Raw genomic sequence first — 23,283 nt, forward strand, 5'->3', positions numbered from 1 at the left:
CTGAAGAACTTCAATCCCTCTCAAATTCCTCCCAACATATTCAGGAGTCCCCAAATGTAAAAGGAGGCAGCACTTGAATTTATAAACCCAGTCTTCCTACCTATTACCTACTGCTGCTACTGGAGTCTCACAAATATAATCCTGTCAATAAGTGGCATTGGCCTTTTCCTTCATTTTAGCTTGTGCTGTTTGAGGAAGTTGTCTGAATGTGTTCCCACCCCATGTTCTGAGACACTCAACTGCCAGTCTGTTGAAATGAGAACAGTACCCTTTGTCCCTGTTAATATTTTGTTCAGCAGGCTATATTGGCTACAAAACTTTGTGCTCCCAGTATCTTTATGAAATTTTTTCTCATTTAGCTTTTTTTTTTTTTAACACATGCTTTTCCCAAGGCTCAGGGGTAAATCCATATGAGGAAAAGGCATCATTCATTCTACATCCTCATCCATGTCCTATGGAGCTGTCCTCAAAACAAACCTAAACCTCTGATGCTTATGAAGCCTACTTGAATCAAATTTGCAGAGTTCAGTTCTCTCCTCTCTTTGGTTGAGTGCTTTCCTGAGTGGCTTTTACAAACATACCTTCGGCAGGTGCAGTGTCACTCCTGCAGATGTTTCTGATACTCAGAGTAAAAGTCATCTTTGTGTTCAGGTAGAGACCCTGGAAACACACAGATATATGAATAAATATAGAAATTTAGATGAATACACATACAAATTTCATCTAAGCAAGTTTTCAAACAGTTCAAGATTCTTCCCCCCTTATTAAGTCCTACAACTTTAGTGTTTTAATCTTTTGAGAGGGCTTCCATTATAAATATTCTCCTTTTCTGTTAAAAATGTGAGATCTGATCATTTCAAAATTCTAGGAATGATAGTACATATTAAAAAAGAAAAAATCATGTATAACCTCACCATCCAGAGGTACCAGTGTGAAAATTTTATACACATTTTAAAAATGTAATCTTGTGCCCAAGGTGGGGCTTGAACTCACAACCCCAAGATCAAGAGTCACTTGCTCTACCTACTGAGCCAGTCAGGTGTCTCAATTTTATACACATCTTCTTCTAATTTTTTCTCTATATATTCTTACATAGTTGAGGTCATATTGCATATTTTCCTATGACTTCTTTCTTATCAGAAAAAAATTCCCTTTGGGACTAAAAAGTTCTTCATACACATACTTTGTAGTAACTATAAAGCAGTCTCTTGCTTGGATGGACTGTATTTTGGGATTATGCATTTTAGAAACTGCCCTCCAACTTTATGCCAACTAAAAGTCATATTCAGTTCCTCCTTTTCCTTCATTACCCAAATCCACTCAGTCCTGAGGGCTGACCCCCTTTTTTTTTCCAGAGAGGGAGAGGTGCGGAGAGAGGGAGAGAAGAAGAGGGAGGGAGAGAATCTTAAGCAGGCTTTAATGTGGAGTTTGACACGGGTCTATATTTCATGACCCTGAAATCCGGACCTGAGTCGAAATCAAGAGTTGGATACTGGACCAACAGAGCCACCTAGGTGCCTCTTGTCTATTCGATTTCTAAACAGTTTATCTGCCCTAGGGCTTTCAATCCCAGCTAAAGCATCTGTGGAGCTTTTACAAAATACTGATTCCTGTGGCTCCACCAGAGACTGAGTCAGTCAGAATCTCTAGGGGATGGAATCTAGGCATCTGCGAGTCTACAAGCTGTCCAGTGGATTTTTATGCAGCCTGAGTTGAGATGTGCTGCTCTTTCACCTCCTCCAGCCTCACTGCTACTTCCTGAGGTCCAGCCTTCATCAACTGCCAGGAAGGTGATTGCAGTTACCTCATAACCCCAAAATTACTTCCCTGAAGCACAGGTTAGATCATGTCACTCTTACTGAGAGGCTCTTCACTGCTCTCTACTGCCTATGCAAGAGTAACTTGGCCTTAGCAAGGCCCTCCTCCATCACAGCCTTGCATTTCTGCAACCTGTCCTACTCTAGTTCCTCTGGTGCACCTCACCACTCTCCGCAGGAAGCATTCTGCTTTTGTTCATGCTGCGCCCTGGCCTATAATGATATCCTTCTCCTTTCCCCAAACAACACCATTATCTTATTCATACTGCAAAGTCCACCCTTCTTAAATGAGTCAGCAATCATCTATTGAGGGACAACTATGTACCATCCATTTGGTCAACATTTTCTGAGTTGCTGCTGCATCTAGGTGGTGGGGGATATGACAGTGAATAGACTAGACAAAAACACCTGCCATGGGGAGCTTGGCAGGAGAGGCAAACAAAACAAAAACACGAATAAGAAAATGGTAGCTGAGTGTAATGTAGGCAATCAGAGCAGATAGGTACTGTGTGGCTATTTTGGACTGGGTGACTATTTTCGTCTGAAATGGGTCTTTCTGAGGTGACAACTATACTGAGATCTGAATGGCAGGAAGGAAGGGAGTAAGCATTCTAATGATAGGACCGGCCAGGGTGAAGGCTTTCAGGTGGAAGGAAGTCTGACTAAAGAACAGAAAGGAGGCCAGAGCAGCTAAAGTGCAGTGGTAAAGGGAGAATAATGGAAGATGTCAGAGCTAGCTCCTGAATGCTTGCAAAGTCAGGGTAGAGGGTTGAAATTTAATTCATTGTACAATGATGGGAAGCCACTGGAGGGTTTATGCAAGAGAGTGCCATGATATGGTTGTATTTGAAAAAGATTATGCTGGTGGCTGTGTGAACAACAGATTGAGGGGGTGTTGGTAGCAGGGACCAGGTAGGTGCTTTGGTGGCAGTCCAGTTCTCCTGGAAGTACTGCTGAATTTAAGGCAAATAAAAATCCAAAGCTTCCCTTATTTTAGGCAAAGTATTAAAATTCTTATTATCAGCTAATAGAACCTGGAAGGGCTGACCTCTGTCCCGCCTCCTGTATACCATCTTTGCCCCTACTATTAAGCCTTGATGACTTTGCCAGCTCCCCAAATGCAGCATTCCTTCAGGCCCCAGGGCCTCTAGACTTGCTGTGGTTGTTGTATTTGTGTGATAAAATACTCACAAAGTTTACAATTTTAGCCATTTTAAAGTGTACAATTCAGTGGCATTAAGTACATTAACAATGTTGTACAACAATCACCACGGTCTAGCTCCAAAACTTTTTCACCACCTCAAGAGAAAACCCTGGAACTACTAAGTAGTCATTTCCCACTACCCATTCCTCCAGCCCCAGGTAACCACTCATCTGCTTCCTATCTCGATGGACTTGCCTGTTCTGGATGGTTCATACAAATGTAATAATACAATATGTGGGTTGTGTATCTGGCTTCTTTCACTTAGTAGGTTTTCAAGATTCATCTGTGTTGTAGCAGGTGTCAGCACTTCATTCCTTTTTATGATTGAATAATATTCCATTATTATTGATAGACCACATATTGTTGATCTGTTTGGCAGCTGGTAGACATTTAGGCTGCTTCCACCATTCAGCTACTGTGACTGGTGCTGCTGTGAACATTCACATACAAGTTTTTGTTTGTACACCTGTTTGCCATTCTTTTGGTTATATACCTGGCAGTGGAACTGCTGGGTGACATGGTTGGTCGCTGTGATTATATCTGGAGCAACTGTACATCAGTGAATCTTAGGCATGTTATTGGTCTCCTGTGGCTGCTCTAACAAAGTCCCACAAAATGTGTGGCTTACATGACATTTATTCTCTCACAGTTCTGGAGGCCAGAAGTCTGAAATTAAAGTGTCAGCAGTGCCACGGCCCCTCCGAGACTGAATTTGTTTCTTGCCTTTTCAGTTCTTTGGTATCCTCGGCTTGCTTGCAGTTGTGTCACTCTGGCCACGTGCCTTCACATGGACCTTCCTCATGTCTCTTCTTTTAAGGACACCTACCATATTGCATTAAGGGTCCACCTTCCTCCAGTATGACCTCATTGCAGCTTAAATACTTGCATCTGCAACAACCCTATTTCCAAGTAGGATCACATTCTCAGGTACCGAAGGTCATTACTGTGCATGTGAATACCCAGGAGATCTTGTTAACATGGGCTCAGAGTGGGGCCCGAGGTTCTGCATTTTCAATAAGCTCTCCCAGTGGATGCTGCTTCAAGGATAGGGTGACCGACTTGTTCTGGTTTGCCAATGACTTTCCTGGCTTTGGCAATGAAAATCCAGAGTGCAAGGAAACCCCTCAGTCCTGGAAAAACTGGAATGGTTTGTCGCCCTATGAAATCACCCAGACCACAATCTGAGTAACAAGGATTTAACGATGAGCTCTGCTAATTTACCCATGAATTGTGTTATTGAATATTCATTTATCTTTACATTTAAATAATCGTTTTTTGCTAGAACAGTCCAAGTTTTCAAGAATCTGGACCTAATCCTCAGAAAGCTCCAAACTGTAAAATAGTTGAGCTGATGGGCACCATCTGTGAAGATCATGTGTTAACTCATAAAATTATCTATGATACTCAGCAGTATCATAGATTAGGTTGAAAATTGAGATTTCTGACTCCTTTACAGAGTTATTATGCATAGGCAAGACCTATTGAGGCTAAGCATAGATACTGGGTTTGAAGTATTCAGTATTCTTTTCCTGCTATTGCCTAGGTACTATAAAAATGTAGGAGAAAGCTCCTTTCTGAAGTTGGGCTTAAGCTCATTGCAATAGAGATAACATTCCCCAACTCTTGATTCCTATTAGGACCACCTGAAGAACTTAGAAACTGCTGAGACCAAATGATTCAAGCTACCAGAGATGGGGCATAGGCAGTCATAGGTTTTGCTTTTTTATATAAGCTCTCCAGGTGATCCAAATGACTAACCAGCATTGAGAATAATTGTGCAGGAACTTCCTTTATAACAGAAACCTTGCCAATCTGTTCCTAATCTTTTTTTTCACTTGCACCCATATTCCTCTCCACTCCCCTCTATGTCCACATATTCTTTTGTTATGGCTGATCATTTCCTTAAGCGGGTTCTCCTCTTCCTCCTGTTTGTGTCCTGTTTATACAATGACCTCACTGACCTGGGACCATGTTAAACTTACTGGAGGTAATAATTACTCCTGCAACAACTGATCTTGGCAGGCTTTCTTTAAGCCTATTGACCGGTTTTTTATTCTTTCTCAGAAGGTGTCCTTAACATCATCCACGATAGAGTTAGCCTGTGATAGTGTTGCTGTTTTGACTGCAGAATCTCTCAGGAATCAAGCTAAATCTCCCACAGAATCTGTACTGTATTTTCCTCTACAAGCCAGCCACAGGAAATCTGGGTGGAGTGTACATAATTCTTTTATTGGGATATAATTCACATGTCATAAAATCCACCCTTCTAAAGTGTGCCATTCAGTGGTTTTTAGTATGTTCACAAAATTGTGCAACCATCACCACTATCGAATTCCAGAATCTTTTTGTCACTCCAAAAAAAAAAAAAAACCACCCCTATTCATTAACAGTCACTCCATATTCCTGCCACCACTTCCCCTGCAACCTCTATTTTTGTCTCTGTGATCTGTCTATTCTGGACTTTGCCTATACGTGGATCATTCAACACTGGTCTTTTGTGTCTAGCTTATTTCACTTAGCAGATTTTCAAGGTTCATACATGTAGCATGTATAAGTACTTCATTCCTTTTTGTGGCCAAATAATTTTCCACCATATGGATTTACTATGTCTATCCATGTATAGCTGATGAACATTAAAGTTGTTCCTGCTTTTGGGCTATGATAATGCTATAAACATCCATGTTTATAGCTTTTCATGTACATGTTTTCAAATCTCTTGGGTATATAGCTAGGAGAACTGCTGGGTCATATGGCATCTCTAATGTTTAGCTTTTGAGGAACTTCTGAATTGTTTTTGAACATTATTTTTTGACCTTGATACAACTGTATTGCGTGGGTGTGAGGTGGTCTGAACTTGTTAGGGTGGGAAAATATGGTTCTCAGGCACTTTAAACAATTTTTTTCTGTTATCCGCTAAACATTTTATGTGCAGGAAGAATGGTACCTTCACGCATACACTTGTCATTGGGCATCATTTCAAAATGTGAGGACCTCTAAAAAATGGCATTTCTGTGGTGGCGAGGGTTTGGGGTGTCTGAGTTCCCAGGTTCCTGACCATCCCTCCGGCTGTATCTCCGGCCACCTGTCACAGTCTGTTTCTGGCACAGACAAGGCCTGCTCGTTCCAAGGACACGACTATTGGGCCACTTCCATCTGAGAAGGCCTGGTGGGGCGCCTAAATGCAGAAACGTGACTGCTTTTCGGGGATACCAATAAAGCTCGCGTCGCCAGGTGCAGACAGGCCTAGAAACGTAAAGCCCTACGGTGCATCAAGCAGAAACTTACGTGCGTCGGCGGCCTGGAAGGGCTGGCGCTGACCTCCGACCCCGCCCTAGGCTCTTCCATTCCCTCCCCGCGGCCCAGCCCGGCTCTGCGCCTGGGGACCTGAGCCTGCGCGGGCTTGCCTCTCAGCATGCGCAGTCGCTGGCCGCCCGACTCCTTAAATCGGAGCCCCGCGGAGTGCGCGCTCACGCAGGCGCACGGGCTCGTCTGCGCGCGCACGGGGCCTCTCGCTGCACGCGCCCCCGCCCCGCCCCGCCCCGCCTCCTCCCCCCTCCCGCGCGCCCGCCCGCCGCCCGCCGCCGCCGCCGCCGCCGCCGGAGCTCTGTAGTATGGCATCGAGGAGAATGGAGACCAAACCTGTGATAACCTGTCTCAAAACCCTCCTCATCATCTACTCCTTCGTCTTCTGGGTGAGTGGCCACGCTGGGCGGGTGGCCGGGCCTCCGGCTGTCAATCCTTTTAGTGATGCTCGGGGAAAAGGAAGAGTGGGAAGAAACCCAAACCAAAAATCTCATCCCGGTCTCCTCCTTAAGGAGATGGGCTCAGGGGGCTGGGCTGGGGCTGCAGGATGGCGAGGTGCAAGCTTGGGGCTGCTCGGACCCTGGACCCCGCCCGGCGCAGGCTGCAAGGGGCTGCGTGGTGGCGGTGACTGCAGGTTGTCGACATTTCCCAAATTTGTTTTAATGCACGGATTTATTTTTTTAAGCTCGCGGGATACGGTCAGCCTCTAGGGAAAGTTGCGGGTTTATTCGTCCGTTCCCCTCTCTGGACACCCCTCCCCGACCTTCCATATCAGCCTGTTCGCTGTGCCTCCAGGAGCTAACCTGGCTGGGAGAGGGCGCGGGAGCACTGGGTTTGATCCCAGATTCCTGGTTAGTCCCAAGCCCTCGGGGCTGCGAGAAGGAGGCACCAGGAGCCCTGTGCCTGCCTGGCTGGGCAAGGGCGACCAGAGCCCCCAAAGCGCTCCGATGGGGAGAGGGAACTGCCGTCGCGCAGAGACGCACTGAGAAGAGAGGGTCTTACATAAACTAGGGGCATCTTTGAGCTTCCTCGGCGACCCGAGAGGTGGGTCTTATGACCCTTTTCCCACCCCTCTCCGGTCTTTATCTGGTCTTTCTGTCATTGCGCGAACCTAATCCGCAGAGTCCTGGGGGAGGACCCCCGCCACTTGGTGACAGCAATAGCGCCCCAACTCTACTTCCCATCTAACCAGTGCTGCTCCCAGTCCTTGAAGCTCAATGCAGAAGGGTGACGTCAACCCCTCAGCTGAGGCCTCGGGGGGCTGCGTGGTGCACCTCGCGGAGGGATGCGCCCTTCTGCGCGCGGGGGTAGGTGGAGGAGAGGGGGGGGCAAGGCTTGTGCCTTACCTCATCCTGTTTGGCAATTCGTGGAATCGGTGCAGGGCTGACACTGCAGTGATTCACTTGGAGGGGTGGGTGGCACCTAAAGACCCGTTCCCGGTTGTTTCTCCTTCCATGTAGAAACCCCCTCCCTCCTCAAGTTCCCCATTTTCCACACCAAGCCACAACCACCCAGAAGGAGAATGAATGTTACAGCCTCTCCCTGCCCCCTCCCCAATAATTTGGGTCATTTCACCTTTCCAAGGCAGTCATTTTGAAACCTGAGGCTCTGTAGAAGAAGCTAATCCCGCCTTTGCTTTTTTTCCTCTGTGTCACCCCCCCCCACCCCAATTAGCCCTAGTTTTGGCTCGAAACCAGGCACAGTACTGTGTGAGGTACCCAGACTTGGGTTGATGGCGAACCGGCTGTTTCTAATGATAAAGGCAGGATCTGAGATTTATTAAGGATGAAAAAAAAAATCTCTAATGCGTTCCCCCCCCCCAACCCCCGCGCGCTGGTATTTTCTTGTCACTGGCATTGGTGATTCTTCAGGTCGGGAAACTGTGGGCTCTGGGGACCAGACATTCCAAGAGCTCTGCAGTGAGATAGGATTAGATTAACCGGTATATCACGTAAGGCAGACACCGAAATGGACTTTATTTGGTCTGAAAACGACACAGGTTGAAAATTTTTGCCGAAAGTTTCCCGTAGCCATTCCTGGGAACTGGTTTAGTTTTTTTTTTTTTTTAATTCCTTAAATCTCTGTGTTTGGCACTTTAGTATTTACTTGACTTCCTATTTGTTACTGGAGTAAATCATATGGGTGATTATTTTTAGCGTCCTGAAAAATTAGATTTACAGTATATATGGAGTGTTGTTCTTCCAGCATCACTGCAGGCTGGTGAAGAAGGGAGTCTTCTAGACTGAGGCTTTTCATCTGATCTCTTTAACTCTGCTTGCTTACTTCCCACCCCCACCCCGTGTATATAATTACTTAATGCCCTCTAATACATCATAAACAAGCACTGCATTTTATGTCGTCTGAAGTTCGTGATGCATGTGTTTAAAGTTTTTTTATAATCTTAAAATTTTACCTGGAGCATTTTCAGTAGTTTAAATAGCATTCAGTTAATCATTTCACAACCAAAAGAATGAGATCTCTCCAGATTTGAGAATATTTTAAATATGACATCCTCATTAATAAAATGTCCAAATGCCCTGTTTCCCACGGTACTTTAAATGCTGGTTGCTTTTTTTTAACAGCTTTATTAAAATATAACTCACGTGCTATACAATTCACCCTTTTAATAATGTACAATTCAGTGGTTTTTGGTGTATTCACAGATAGCTGCAAGCATCACCCCAGTCAATTTTAGGACCTTTTCATTACCTGAAAAAGAAACTCCATACCATTTAGTTATCATTCTCCCACCTTCCCTCTCCAAGCAATCACTAATCTACCTTCTGTCTCTGTACATTTCCCTATTCTGGACATTTCATATAAATCATATAGTATGTGGTCTTTTGTGAATGCTCTCTTCAACTTGATGTAATATTTTCAGGATTCCTCCATGTTCCTTCTTTTTATCTCCTAATAAAACTGTTTGTTGTATGACTAGATCACATTTCGTTCATCCATTTGTCCATTGATGGGCATTGGGGTTGTTTCTACTTTTGGATATTGTGAATAACCCTACTATAAACATCCCACGTACAGATGTTTGTATGAACATCTATTTTCAATTCTCTTTGCTGGGAGTTGCTGGGTCATATCATAACTCTATGCTTAATTGTTTGAGGACCTGCCATACTGTTTTCCCCCCAGCAGTGTATGGGGGTTCTGATGTCTTTTCATCTTCACCAACATTTGTCATTATCTGACTTTATGATTCTAGCCATCCTCATAGGTATCTCATTGTGGTTTTGAGTTGAATTTCCCTGATGAGTAATGATGTCAAGCATCTTTTTATGTGCTTCTTGGTCATTTGTATATCTTTCTGGAAGAAATGTCTATTCATATCCTTTGTCCATTTTTTATTTGGGTTATTTATCATTGAGTTACAAATGTACTTTATATATTCTTGATTCTAGGCTCTTATTGGATATATCATTTGTAAATATTTCTTCTATACTGTGTGTTGCCCTTTCACTTTCTTGATGGTGTCCTTTGAAGTACAAAGTTTATTTTGATAAAGTCCAGTTTACCAATTTTTCTTTTGTGGCTTGTGTTTTTGGTGTCCTATCTAGGAATCTTTTGCCAAATCCATGATCATGAAGAAAATGCTGTTTATTAGAATGATTTATCAATTCAGTAAATACAGTTGAGAAATTTATCTTTTTCTAGAACCCAGAACTACGTCTGGCACATAGTAGGTACTCCAATATCTGTCAAAACTTCTGGGGTTAGATTAGGTAATTAACAAAAATGTTCTTTAAATTGGTGTTCTTGTGGGGAATCCCTGGGTGCTCAGCAGTTTAGTGCCACTTTCAGCCCCGGGCGTGATCCTGGATCCCGGGATCGAGTCCCACGTTGGGCTCCCTGCATGGAGCCTGCTTCTCCCTCTGCCTGTGTCTTTGCCTCTCTCTCTCTCTCTCTCTCTCTCTCTCTCTCTCTCTCTGTGTGTGTGTGTGTGTGTGTCTCATGAATAAATAAATAAAATCTTTTAAAAATAAAATAAATTTGTGTTCTTTTAAATGGAATATGGTGGGAATATTAGGCAGAATTGTTTGCTTTGTGTTTTTTGTAAATTGTTTTAATAAGACTACCTCTCATCCCTTGCTTCAGTTTAGACTTAGGACGAGAAGACATTTGACTTAAAATGGTGGTAGACCAGTAGCATCAAGAGGTAGATGTAACTGAGTGTTTACTAAAGCAGAAGTCTAATGCTATGGAAGAGATCTTTGTTTTATCTGGCTCCTCTTCTGTCTACAATCACTCTCCTCTCCTGAGGTGTTCCTCTAAAGCAATGCTTCTCAACAGGAGACATTATTGTCCACCCATCCCCTGACATTTGGCGATGTCTGGCGACCTTTTAGGTCACAGCTGGGGATGGAGCAATATTGGCATCTAGGGGATAGAGGCCACAGGTGCTGCTAAACATCCTATAAAGCACAGGACAGGCCCTCACAGCAAAGAATTATCTGGCTCAAAATGTTAACAGTCCTTACAACCTCTATACTATCAGATTTACATAGCAGTTAAGTCCTATGAAGAGAAAGAGAGTCTTGTGCAAAACTGTGTTTACTGATGTTTGGAACCACCATGCCAGAGCATGCTCAACACAATCCCAAGTGAGAAGTAAAACAATCTCTACGGTGTACTGTAATCATTTTGAGGGGATAAAAGGTAGGTATTTCTCTATATACTAGTGTCTAAATGGCTAAGATGTTTTGTCTTCCAGTAAATGACTTCACCTGAATGCTAGGTAAATGGATCCTTTTATTTTCCCTGATTTGTATGTTTCATTTTCAGATTTATAGAAGAGGAGGAAAAAACACATCTAGGAGTAAGTTATTCTGTGCTTCAAAGACTAGCAAACAGTTCCTGGCACATAATATGTTACCCAGGAAGTATTTACTTAATGAATGAATAAATGAAATTTTATTGACTACTCTTGGGCTCATTTATTTCAATTTACCTTAATTGAGAGGCTTTCTAAAAACACTGCTTGTTCCAGTCTACCTGCCGTGATTTAAATGTGTTCCTGACATTGATGTATACAAACATGGGATATAGAGGACTTTATAAAGAACTGCTTATCCTAATGGTAGTTCAGTTACCATGTATAAAAATATAGTAAAAGATCATAAAAGATCAACTAGTTTGCCAGACATTTTAGTACCTAAAATTTTAATTGGAATTTAATGTTTTAAACTTGAATCAAAAAAGATATCTATTTTGTCCTAATACAAAGCAAAATATCTCTTCATGACAAATATAATTTCAACAAAAAGCAGGATACTTTATAAATATACCACTTATTAGGTAAATTCTGTTTTGATATGTAATTTTTAATGTGTTTTAGACACTCATGTGAGTTATAAATCCACATCAAAAACCACTAAATAATATATGAAGAGAAATATCCTTCACTTCATTCCAGCGTATACTGGATTTGATTTCTTCTTTGAATATCCAAGGACCTGATTAGCTTATCAAATAGTGCTATCAAATTCTCTTAGGGCAAAATATGAGTGATTCTTTTTTTTTTTTTCATTTGGTAAGCATCACTAACCTTTCTGGAGGAGGATTTAAGAGAATAACGGTTAAAATGTTTTTCTTTTTTCATTTGTCATTCATAAAGTTTAGGTCCTTGGGTTAAATAGAGGAGAAAAATATCTTAGAGAGCATTCCCCAATGTTTTACAAAGTGTTGGAATCTTGGCACATACTAAAGTTTATACTTACTATTTTGCATATCAGTGTAATTCAATAAACATTCATTAAATGGTTTTTATATGCCAGGTAGCTCAATAGAACGTTTACCAACTTTTGCCAACTCCTGCTTTTACCATTTTACCTTCATTTTAAAGTAATGTACTTGTTCTACTACTTCTCAGCTTTCTGGTATTAGGTGTTATATATTGTCTTCCCACTAGGGAAGATGAAGATTCAGCTCTCCCACTCCTTTCTCTCACACTCACATCCTTTCTATATTGGGGTATATAGAATATATATATCATTCAGTATATCATTTATCCTTATCATATATCATTCCAGTTAGGGCACTAGTCAGTGATTACATTAATGTGACCAGGTAAGCCTATGCACAGCTGAACCATTTAGTATGTGTATTATGAATACTAGCACAGCCTTTTGTTTTCCCTGTAGTTAAAAATTGCCCTGTTTTATATCCTTTGTTTGCTACTTTTCCATGTTTGCCCCCTAATTTATCCCCATACTCTCCCCAAGAGCTGGGTATCTTCACTCAGTAGTTCAAACACTTCATGAATCCTATCAGTTCCAATTGGAGACATTTCTCCTAGAGCATTCTGACCTTCAATCTGGGCTAGTGTTCTCTGGGCCTTTGAAAGAGCCAACATCATGTTAATCTCCCTTTACTATCATCCAGGAGAATCCAGTCTCCTTTTATGTTTGATCCTCAGTTTCCTATATGTCCTATTTTTTTTCTTCCTTGATTTGTTCTTTCATTTTGGTGGAGCAAATCTTCTAGTAACTTTCTGGAAAAGGATGCATGGGAGGTTAATATTTTGAGGTCTTGAAGGTGTGAAAATCTTATTTTGCTCTTGCACTTAATTTGATAGTTTGGCTGAGTATAGAATTCTAGTTTGTAAATCATTTACCCTCAGGATGTTGTTGTCTCCTCCCCTCCTCCCAGTGTTATTGGTCTTATTACTGTTGAGAAATCAAATGATATTCTCATTCTTCTTAAATTCTCCTTTTTCTTCTCTGAAACCTTTTGGAAACTCTTGCTGTTGGTACTCTGAAATTTCACCAGAATATGTCTTGTATGTTTATTTTCATTTATTTCCTGTAGATTCTTTCAATCTGGCAACTGAGGTCCTTTAGTTTGGGGAAATTTTCTTGAATTGTTGTTTTGAATCCTTTCATTCTCCCTATTCTCTCTTTCAAAGCTGTACCTCTTAGATTCTCTAATTTTATTTCCTAGTTTTTACCTCTCCAACTTTTATTTAAGATTTTATTTTTAAGTCATCTCTACACCCAACATAAGGCCTGAACTCATGACCCCAAGATCAAGAGTCAAATGCTCCACCAACTGAGCCAGCCAGGCACCCCTACCTCTTCATCTTTTTGACTCTACTCTATGGGACATCTCTCCCACTTGATTTTGCTTGCTATTGTATTTGTCATTTGTTTTATATGTTGATTTCTAGAGCTCCTTTCTGAGATCTGAATATTCCTTTCCCTAGCATCTTGTTTCAAAAATGTAATCTTTTTATAATCCCTCTGGCAATATTAATGATTTTTTTTAAGTTTGCTTCTTCCATATAGTTTTCTTCAAATTTCTCTGTTTTCTGGCATATTACAGACTTCCAGTTTCTGGTAAACTTTTGCACTTTGTTCTGTACATGTTTAAGAGTAGAGCACTAAAAAGCTGATCGAAAGCTCCTAGTATATGAAGTGGGAGTTTGTTGATTTAGGATGGGTGATTTGACTGGACTATTGAGTTTTGGAACCAAGATCAATATCTTTAGTTCTTTTTCTTTGATCTGGTCAGATTTCTTATGGAAGCATCTTCTAATCCTCTCTGAATGAAAAAGTTTAGGAATTTGGATGTCTTCACATGCAGTGTATAAACCTTTGTTAAGTCCCTATTTGAAATATAGAATCTATGTCCACTGTGCTTTTGTTTCTCAGTTCAGAGACCCTCTTTTTCACCCTCCCTAGAAAATAAATCTAAGCCTATGCTGGAATGAGGAAAGGCCAGAGACAGAAGTTGGCGGGGATGTAATTACTTTTGAAAAAGATTTTTTTTTTTACCAGATCTTCCTTATTTTAGCCCCTTTTCATCCCCAGTTCTAGGTGTGCATGAAGCTGCCTTTTAGGTGTCCTTGTGTGCAAATATTTTGTTCTTGGATTTTCTCATAGCTGCCATAATATCTGTCTTTTTCTCAGCTTCCAAAATGTCATTGCATTTGTCTTGTCTTCCATTCTCTTTGTTATTGTGGGTTTTAAAAATCCTCTTAGTGTCATTTCAGTGGAGTTTTGGGAGATAGCCAAGGTAAATGGATGTGTTCAATCTATCATCTTTAACTGAAAGTCCTTTATATTTGTATCTCTTCATTGCATGGTACTAATTAAATACATAGTTGTTTGTGAGTGATTGACTAGATCATCTAAAAAGGCAATGGTTGGGCTGTTCTAGTAGATATTGGTATCTACTTTTCAATTTTTAAAAAGCTTTTGGGGGCACCCAGGTGGCTCATTTGGTTAAGTGTCTGCCCTTGGCTCAGGTCACAATCCTGGAGTCCTAGGATTCAGCCCCATATCAGGCTCCTTGTCAGTAGGGAGTCTGCTGCTCCCTCTCCCCCCCTCCCCCCCTCATGCTTGTTCTCTCTCTCTCAAATGAATAAAATCTTTTTAAAAAGAAATAAAAAGCTTTTGAATGTCAAGGGGCATATTCTAGGTTGGAACAGGCTTACCAAGGCACAGCCTCTTTAAGGTCACATGGCTATCAGGGACTAGAGTTGGATAAATGAGAATGAAGCTCTGAAGGTTGTTGCTACGTTTTCTGCTCTTCTAATTTCTTCCCACCAGGTGAAGCTCCATGTGCCTTCTGACCCAATTCAGACCTTGCTGTATTAATCTAATGTGGAAGCAGCAGAGTTCAAAGTATGATTTTAAATGGGTTATTGCTCTGCTGTTTTTCTGTTACTACAATGATAACCCTTCGTGTTTATTATAGGACTCATACATTATAATCTTAAGAGTCTTTTCTTAATCAACTTTACTTCCCATATGTAATATGTAGTTAGGATATGTGTACTACCTTTTATAGCATTTGGGGAACATTAAGTCTTTTCCACCTAGTAGTTGCTTAGAAACTAGCTGAATTTTTGTTCAATTAGAATGAAATACTTTCCTCAATTTTAATTATAGCTGGAGTTCTTGATTTGACCCTACCATGAGCTACATTACTTATGATTCATCGACTGTTCAGCATTATATACTGTTTTAAGCAAGCACCTCAGAAGGTGCTGAGAATTGAAAGTCATATCTGACTGCGTTTCTTTGTTTAAATGTATTAAATCCTTGACATGGGTGACTAATGCACTGCTAAACCAATTTGAAGCACACTGTAAAAATATATTCTTATGTCTTTTCCTCCTTTGTTCCCATTACAGCAGCTTCTGATTTGGGTTATCTCCTCATGGCAAGCAGGTCATTGGATTACCACTCTTAAATTTACTTTTTTGGGGGTGCGTGGATGGCACAGTCGGTTAAGTGTCTGACTTTTGGTTTTGGCTCAAGTTGCGATCTCGGGGTCGTGAGATCAAACTCTATGTTAGGCTTCTCGCTCGGCACGGAGTCTGCTTAAGACTTTAACCCCACCTCTAAAATAAATAAACTTAAAAAAATTTTTTTTGGTTATTATCCCCCTTGCCATGACAGAAGGCTTTTCATTATTGGCTCAGTATTTTTGGCCTCTTTTGTATAAAGCCCCAATATTCAAGGGGCTTGAAAGAAAATGATGTAGGGGGAAAAATAGGAGAGGGTTTTTCTTTGTTTTCTATTTGATCAGTTGAACATGAAAACATGTTAGTTTGGTGGTATAATTAAGGATCATAGTTCCTTTGTGGAAGATTTTCTTTAGTGCTTTCTGTAAGCCCATTAGGTCATTTTCATAATCTTGTTTTAGAAATTACAGGTGTCTTTTACTAGAGGATGGGGTGGGTCAGGTACAGATACTAATTGAGCAGTCTAGATAAGTGATTCTCAACCCTGTGTGCCCATTAGAATTGCCTAAGGAAACCTAAAATATATGCTTAGGCTCCACCCTAAGAGATTCTGATTCATTTGGCCTGGAATTGGGTACCAGTATTTCTGTCTTTTAAATTATCTCCCAGGTGATTCAAGTCTAGGATGGAAAACCATTGATTCTAAGAGAACTCAATATATAATAGCAGGTCTGGTTCATCTTTAGTCTCCTGGATCTGCAGATTGCTAGGGAATATCTAGCTATTGAATATTTAGTGTTGGCTTATTGATTTGTTCTCCTTTGCTCCAAAGTCTGAAGCTAGGTTTCCAGTGTCTCAGTAAATCAAAGTGTCCTTGTCACTCTCAGGAGACCTTGCTAGTCCTTTCTAACTCATCAGAGTCACTAAGGGACTTTTAAAACATGTGTGATCCTATCTCCTGAAGTTTTAATTGATCTGGAGAGCAACCTGGGTATGTATTTTTTAAAATCATTACTAGATGATTCTGATTCCTGGGGTGTAATTCTGTGGTCCATGATGCAGTTTGCTGTGAATAAATTCTTACAATATTAATGCTTACCTGTGATGTGATCTGTGGTACCATAAAGCTAGTTTGAGAAGATTCCACAAGCAAGAGGTAGCCCATTTAGTATTTTTCTTACCCACTGAACTGGTGTCTGGCAAGGGTCTCCAACTGCACTCTTGGAGTCTGGGGTAGTTTCTTTTCTTCAGGGTGACTCTTTCTGTTCACAGTTGCACTTAGACATTAAAAAGAGTCCTGATTTGCCCTCTGTCAAAAGATGAGACTATTATCCAATATATAAAACAAAAAGCAAAGTAGGAGAGAGAAGTTTATAAGCAGAGTTCTAACCTTTTTGAGGAGTGTGGTCATGTTTAGGGGTTGCTTTGGTTACAGAGGCATGAGTGACTGACCTTCGCCTTAGAACCCTTTGGGTGATGAGGCTGTTGTTGATGATGTGAAAAGTGTGTTGACTGCAGTGCATCTACTGCTTGGTTGACCTTGAATTGTGTGAGACTGTCATTGTAATTGGCTTTCAGAAGTATGTTCCCTGAAGCAAGTTGAGTTGTCATTGATAATTAGAGTGAGGTGAATTGCCATTGATCAAATAGGTTTATTTTTTTTATTTTTTTTTTTTTATTTTTTTATAAATTAATTTTTATTGGTGTTCAATTTACCAACATACAGAATAACACCCAGTGCTCATCCCGTCAAGTGTACCCCTCAGTGCCCGTCACCCATTCACCCCCACCCCCCACCCTCCTCCCCCTCCACCACCCCTAGTTCATTTCCCAGAGTTAGAAGTCTTTATGTTCTGTCTCCCTTTCTGATATTTCTCACACATTTCTTCTCCCTTCCCAGGCAACACCCTTTTTGAACTTGGCCACAGTAACCGGAGAAGATCAAATAGGTTTAAAAGTCGGTGCTGGTGGTCACCAGTTGCCATGCCTATTGAATAATTAATTTTCCTTTCCTTAGAAGTATAGACTTTAGTCTTGCCTCAGACTACCAATTCTTGCTTCTTAGTGAAATGAAGTTACTTCTGCACTTTAGGTCCCATTCTCCAAACATCATCATGGTGATATATAGAATTCCTGAGTCAGTTAATTATTCTAATCATTCCACAAAGATTATTTGAGAATTTATGATTTCCAAAGATTGTTTCAGGACTTCCCAAAGGCAGACCCTATTGCATTGAAAAGGGACCCAGGGGTGCCTCGGTAGCTCAGTTGGTTGAGTGTCTGCCTTCAGCTTGGGTCATGATCCCAGGATTCTTGGATGGAGCCCCTGCATTGGGCTCCCTGCTCAGTGGGGAGTCTGCTGCTCCCTATGCCCTTCCCCCCACTTGTACACATGCACACAACTCTCTCTCAAATTTTTAAAAAATGAAAAGGAACCTAAAGCTTGATAATATGAGTTCGGGTGGTAAATGTTACCTGCATATCTTCATCACTACTTATGCTCATTCTCTATTTCTGATGGAACTTTTGAGGATTTCTCAATTTCTGTTTCATATTTTAAACTGTATCAGTCGCTTGGTATCCTTTTAACTATTATCTTTTACTGTAGGGGATTAAAAATCAGTCCCATGTGAAGTCTTGATTTGGACATTTACTGTATAACCTTAGGCAAGTCACATAAGTGTTTCTGAGCCTGAGTTCCCTCTTCAGAATTGGGATCACTACTTACCCACTGTAGTCAGGTGTTTGAAAGTTAAATGACATTCAAGTACTTTGTAAAGTGGGACACATACATTTTTTGGCAACATATTTCCTTATGGTATAGAGTGTTGCTTTTTTCTTCATATCTTGCACATGGGAGATAGTACGTCTGTTTTTTAAATGAGTAAATTGATCAGAACACTCCATATCCTGAAAATCAAGGATGGTTAATTTTTTGGATTTTATATTGCTATGAAAAAGAGTTGAGATTGCAAAAGAGTTTGAATAGGAACCAAAGATATAATGAGTTTAGCTCTGTCATTGAGATATAAGTATTCTTATGTAAGATAAATAAATATAAATATGTCACTTAAAATTAAATAAAGTATTGGTGATTTATTTTTTAATAAACTTTTAATTTTAGAACAGTTTTAAAATTACAGAAAAATTGTGGAGATAGTATAAAGTTTGCATATACCATATAACCAGTTTTTCTTATTCTTAACATCTTATATTAGTATGGTACATTTGTTACAGTTAATGAACCAACGGATGCATTATTAACTAAAGTTCATACTTCATTCAGATTTTCTGAGTTTTTACCTAATATCCAATTTAGGCTATTACATTTAGTAGTCATGTCTCCTTAGACTTCTTTTGGCTATGACAGTTTCTCAGACTTTCCTTGTTTTGATGACTCTGACAATTTTTGAAGAGTAGGGACCATATACTTTGTACAAAGGCCCTCAGTTGCAATTTGTCTGATTTTTTTTTCCCTCTTGGTTACTGGGGTTATGTGTTTTGAGAAAAGAAGACTACAGAAGTTAAGTACTATTTTCATCATATCATGTGATGGGTGCATACTATCAAGATGACTTATTGCTATTGCTGTTGACCTTGATTACCTGGCTGGGATATCTAGTTTATTAGGTTTCTCACTGTAAAGTTACTCTCTTTCCCCTTTCCATACTGTATTCTTTGAAAGAAAGCCACCATGCCTAGCTCACATTTAAGGAGTGGGGAGTTATGTACCACTTCCTTGAGAGTAGAGTATCAGTCATTACTCTTTTATTAACAGAGATTATTTTCACTAAATAAACGTTAAAATCAACAGTGTTTTTTCAAAAAATAGTAAAATATTAACAGTTTGAGTCAGTTGGGAACTACACAAGGATTCTTGCTTATCATGATTATTTATCATTTTGGTTTATCTAGCTAATGTAATAAAACAAAAAACCCTTAATGTTGGATCTTTTCATGGGTGCAGTTGTTGTATACAAACCCAATAGATTCTAGTGGAAAAAACGACTACTAAGAGAATTTGGCAAAGACAATGAAATGCCGGGACACCTGCACCCCGATGTTTATAGCAGCAATGTCCACAATAGCCAAATTGTGGAAGGAGCCTCGGTGTCCATCTAAAGATGAATGGATAAAGAAGATGTGGTTTATGTATACAATGGAATATTACTCAGCCATTAGAAACGACAAATACCCACCATTTGCTTCAATGTGGATGGAACTGGAGGGTATTATGCTGAGTGAAGTAAGTCAATCGGAGAAGGACAAACATTATATGTTCTCATTCATTTGGAGAATATAAATAATAGTGAAAGGGAATAGAAGGGAAGGGAGAAGAAATGTGTGGGAAATATCAGAAAGGGAGACAGAACATGAAGACTCCTAAGTCTGGGAAACGAACTAGGGGTGGTGGAAGGGGAGGAGGGCGGGGGGTGGAGGTGAATGGGTGACGGGCACTGAGGGGGGCATTTGATGGGATGAGCACTGGGTGTTATTCTGTATGTTGGCAAATTGAACACCAATAAAAAATAAATTTATTATTAAAAAAAACTAAATAAAAAAAAGAATTTGTCAAAGAGGTTGGATATAAGATAAAAATACAAAAATGACTTGCTTTTCATTATTTTAGCATAAGTCTTAGAAAAGGAGAGGGAGGGAAAATTCTAGTCTCAGTAGCAACAGATATTGTAACTACTTTAGAATAAAGCTAACAAGAAAGGGAAGGCTCTTAGATAAAGAAAACTAAAGTTTTATTGAAGGTCATAAATAAGATCCAAACAGATTAAAGAACACTGTGTTCTTGAGTAAGGAGATTTAATATCATAAAAATACCAGTTTTCTGAAAATGTCTTTAGTGCCATTCCAATAGAATTCCAACAGGACTTTTTTGAGGGGTAGAGATGATAAGATAATAATGTTTCTATAGAAGAACAAGTGCCTGAAAACTCCAGAGAAATTGGGGTAAAAAAGGAAGTATGTAAAAAAAAAATAAAAAAAAGGAAGTATGTGCTTTACCAGTTATAAGAATATACTCTTGTGACAGACTATAAGACGGCTGCCATGATTCCCGCTTCCTGATATTTATGCCCTTGTGTAACCTCTTTGGCTTGGGTATGAGCAAGACCTGTGACTTGCTCTTAATAGAATACTACAGAGGTGTTCAGATATATGTGAATACATGTTAACGATTACATTAGACAAAACTATAATGTCTATCTTCCTGAGAGACTCTTTCCTTGGCTGGCTTTGAAGAAGTAAGCTTCCATATTGTGATCTGCCCTATGGAGAGGGCCACATGGCAAGGAACTTAGGGCAGCTCTGGCCAACAGCCAGCAAGAAACTGAGGCCCTTAGTTTGGCAGCCTGCAAGCAACAGAATGATGCCAACAATCAACTGATCTTGGAAGCAGATCCTTCCCCATTTAGGCCTCAGATGAAACTGCAGCCACCTGACACCTTGATTGAAGCTTTGTGAGACTCTGAAACAGAAGACTCAGTTAAGCTGTGCCCAGACTCCTGACACTGCAAAAACAGTGAGGTAATAATTGTATGATGTTTTATGCCTCTGCATTTGTGATAATACATAACGAATACAGCTATAAAGTCACTGATTCAGTATCATATTGGCTTAGAAACAAATAGGTCAGCAGAACAACAGAGAATCCAGAAATAAATTCTAGAGTATATGGTTTACTATATGAAAAAACATTCATTTTAGTGAGAGAAAGTTAGGTTTAAATGGATATATGGGAGAAAATAAAATTGGAGCCCTTACTTAAATAATATTAAAACTTCTAATTGGTTTAAATGCATAAATATAAAGCCAAAACAAAATCTTGTAAGAAAATATAGAGATTATACACATGACATGAGTCAGAGAGACTGCCTTAACCTAGCTGAAGACTCAGAAGCAATTGAAAAATAATTGTATTTACTTATAAAAAATTTTAAATTACATGGTGAAAGGTACAATAAAGTCAATTAAATAGTTGTGGTGAGATAAGGAGCTAGTGGAGGCCATTAACGAATATACTGTTTTCTTCATTTAAAAAGTCCTGTTATAGGGGCACCTGGGTGGCTCAGCGGTTGAGCGTCTACCTTTGGCTCAGGTTGCAATCCTGGGGTCCTGGGATCAAGTCCCACACCAGGCTCCCCACAGGGAGCCTGCTTTCCTTCTGCCTATGTCTCTGCCTCTGTCTCTGTGTCTGTCATGAATAAATAAATAAAATCTTTAAGAAAAAAAGTCCTGTTACAAAAAAAAAATCTATTTGCATTCTGATGCAAGCTTCTTCTCATTTTGGACTGATAACAGTGTGCTGATCAATGCTGGCCTACTGACCACACTTTGGGAACCACTGCTCTGAGAAAAGGGTCAGCAAACCATTTCTATAAAGGAGCAGATAATAAATATTTTAGGCTTTATGGGCCCTATGGTTCCAGTTGCAACTGCTCTGCCTTGCCATCGTCATGTGAAATCAGCATAGACAAATGTAAATAAAGAAGCAAAGCTATATTCAAATAAAAATTTATTTACAAAAAGAGGTGGGCAGCCAGGTTTGACCCATGGGCTATGATTTTCTGACTCCTGCTCTAGGGGATACCAATATAAGGAAGAAATAATCCTTAGCCTCATATATTAAAGTTTAAATGGGCATATAGGAGTGGCAATGAAGCAAGCTTCCCAATTTTGGGCTTGAAAGAGCTAGTCATGCACTATCCAATAAAGCAGCCACTTCAGATGTGGATAGTCCAAATTGAGATGTGCTCCAAGTGTAAAATACATAGGTGTTGAAGATTCAATATGAAAAAAATATCTTCAATTTTTATATTACATGTCAAAATGATAGTATTTTGGACATATTCAGTTAAAGCATTATTAACATTTCACCTGTTTCTGTTTAATTTCAGTGTGGCTACTAGGAAATTTAAATATGCAGTTCATCAATAGATCTCTATTGGATAGCACTGGACTAGAAGTACTAGAAGTTTAAATTAAGTGCTATGGGGCCAAGAGAGAGAGCTCTGCTAGCTGGGGAATTTGGGAAAGTCACATGGACAGAATCTACCTTGGAGAATGATGGGATTTTGACAAGTAGTTCTCTGGGAGGATCATGAGGCTATCAGATGAAGTAGCATAAGTAAAGGTTTGTAGAAAGCAGAGTGGTTTCTGTGTTTGGGACAGAAGTGAGTTTAGCTATAAGAGACAAAACATGGTGCATCTAGGTAAGTAGGTATAGGCCTTATTGTGGGTTGACTATGTAGATTAGAGTTTTGGAACTATTTTTGTTGGTGGAGTGGGAGGACTAGACCACATTTTCAATCAGGGAGTGGTAGCTTTGGAAGCTGTTTATAGGTCTAATCTAGACATAGTAAGTTAGTTGGGTTGGAATTAAAGAGGCAAGAAGTGGTGAAACCTGGTTAACTAGGAGGGCATAAAGGTATTCTGTAGGGTGACAATGAGAGTGAAGAACAGAGGACAATGGACAACCACTATATGAAGTGGCAAGGATATTTTTGAATGAGTGAGAACCCCAGTGTTATGTGCTTGCAAAACCTGGATGATGCTGATGCCCTCATAGAAATGCAGACCTTAGAAGTTGGTTTGAGGTTAATATGTGCTCCATTTTCCATGTGTTTCGTTGGAGACACCAGTACATTTAAGAGATAGGCCAGCTCTCAGAAGGTTGCTCGCTTGTGTTCTTTGCTAACAAAAGTGGCCCTGTGCACTTCTTTACATTTGGGCATCTCTGTACTTCCTGA

At 40.1% G+C, this 23,283-nt stretch overlaps 1 protein-coding gene across 1 annotated transcript in view; it reads left to right on the forward strand.

Annotated features, from left to right (window-relative positions):
- Positions 1-6,586: 6,586 nt before the first annotated feature.
- Positions 6,587-23,283, forward strand: part of TSPAN7 (tetraspanin 7) — a 128,856-nt gene continuing 112,159 nt past the window's right edge. The window contains exon 1 of the mRNA XM_055337300.1: positions 6,587-6,713. Within this exon, the coding sequence (XP_055193275.1) occupies positions 6,633-6,713 (81 nt within the window). The 5' untranslated portion in view covers positions 6,587-6,632. The remainder of the gene's footprint in view (positions 6,714-23,283) is intronic.

Source organism: Nyctereutes procyonoides, unplaced genomic scaffold (assembly GCF_905146905.1).
Source record: "Nyctereutes procyonoides isolate TBG_1078 unplaced genomic scaffold, NYPRO_anot_genome, whole genome shotgun sequence".
Classification (NCBI taxonomy): domain Eukaryota; kingdom Metazoa; phylum Chordata; class Mammalia; order Carnivora; family Canidae; genus Nyctereutes; species Nyctereutes procyonoides.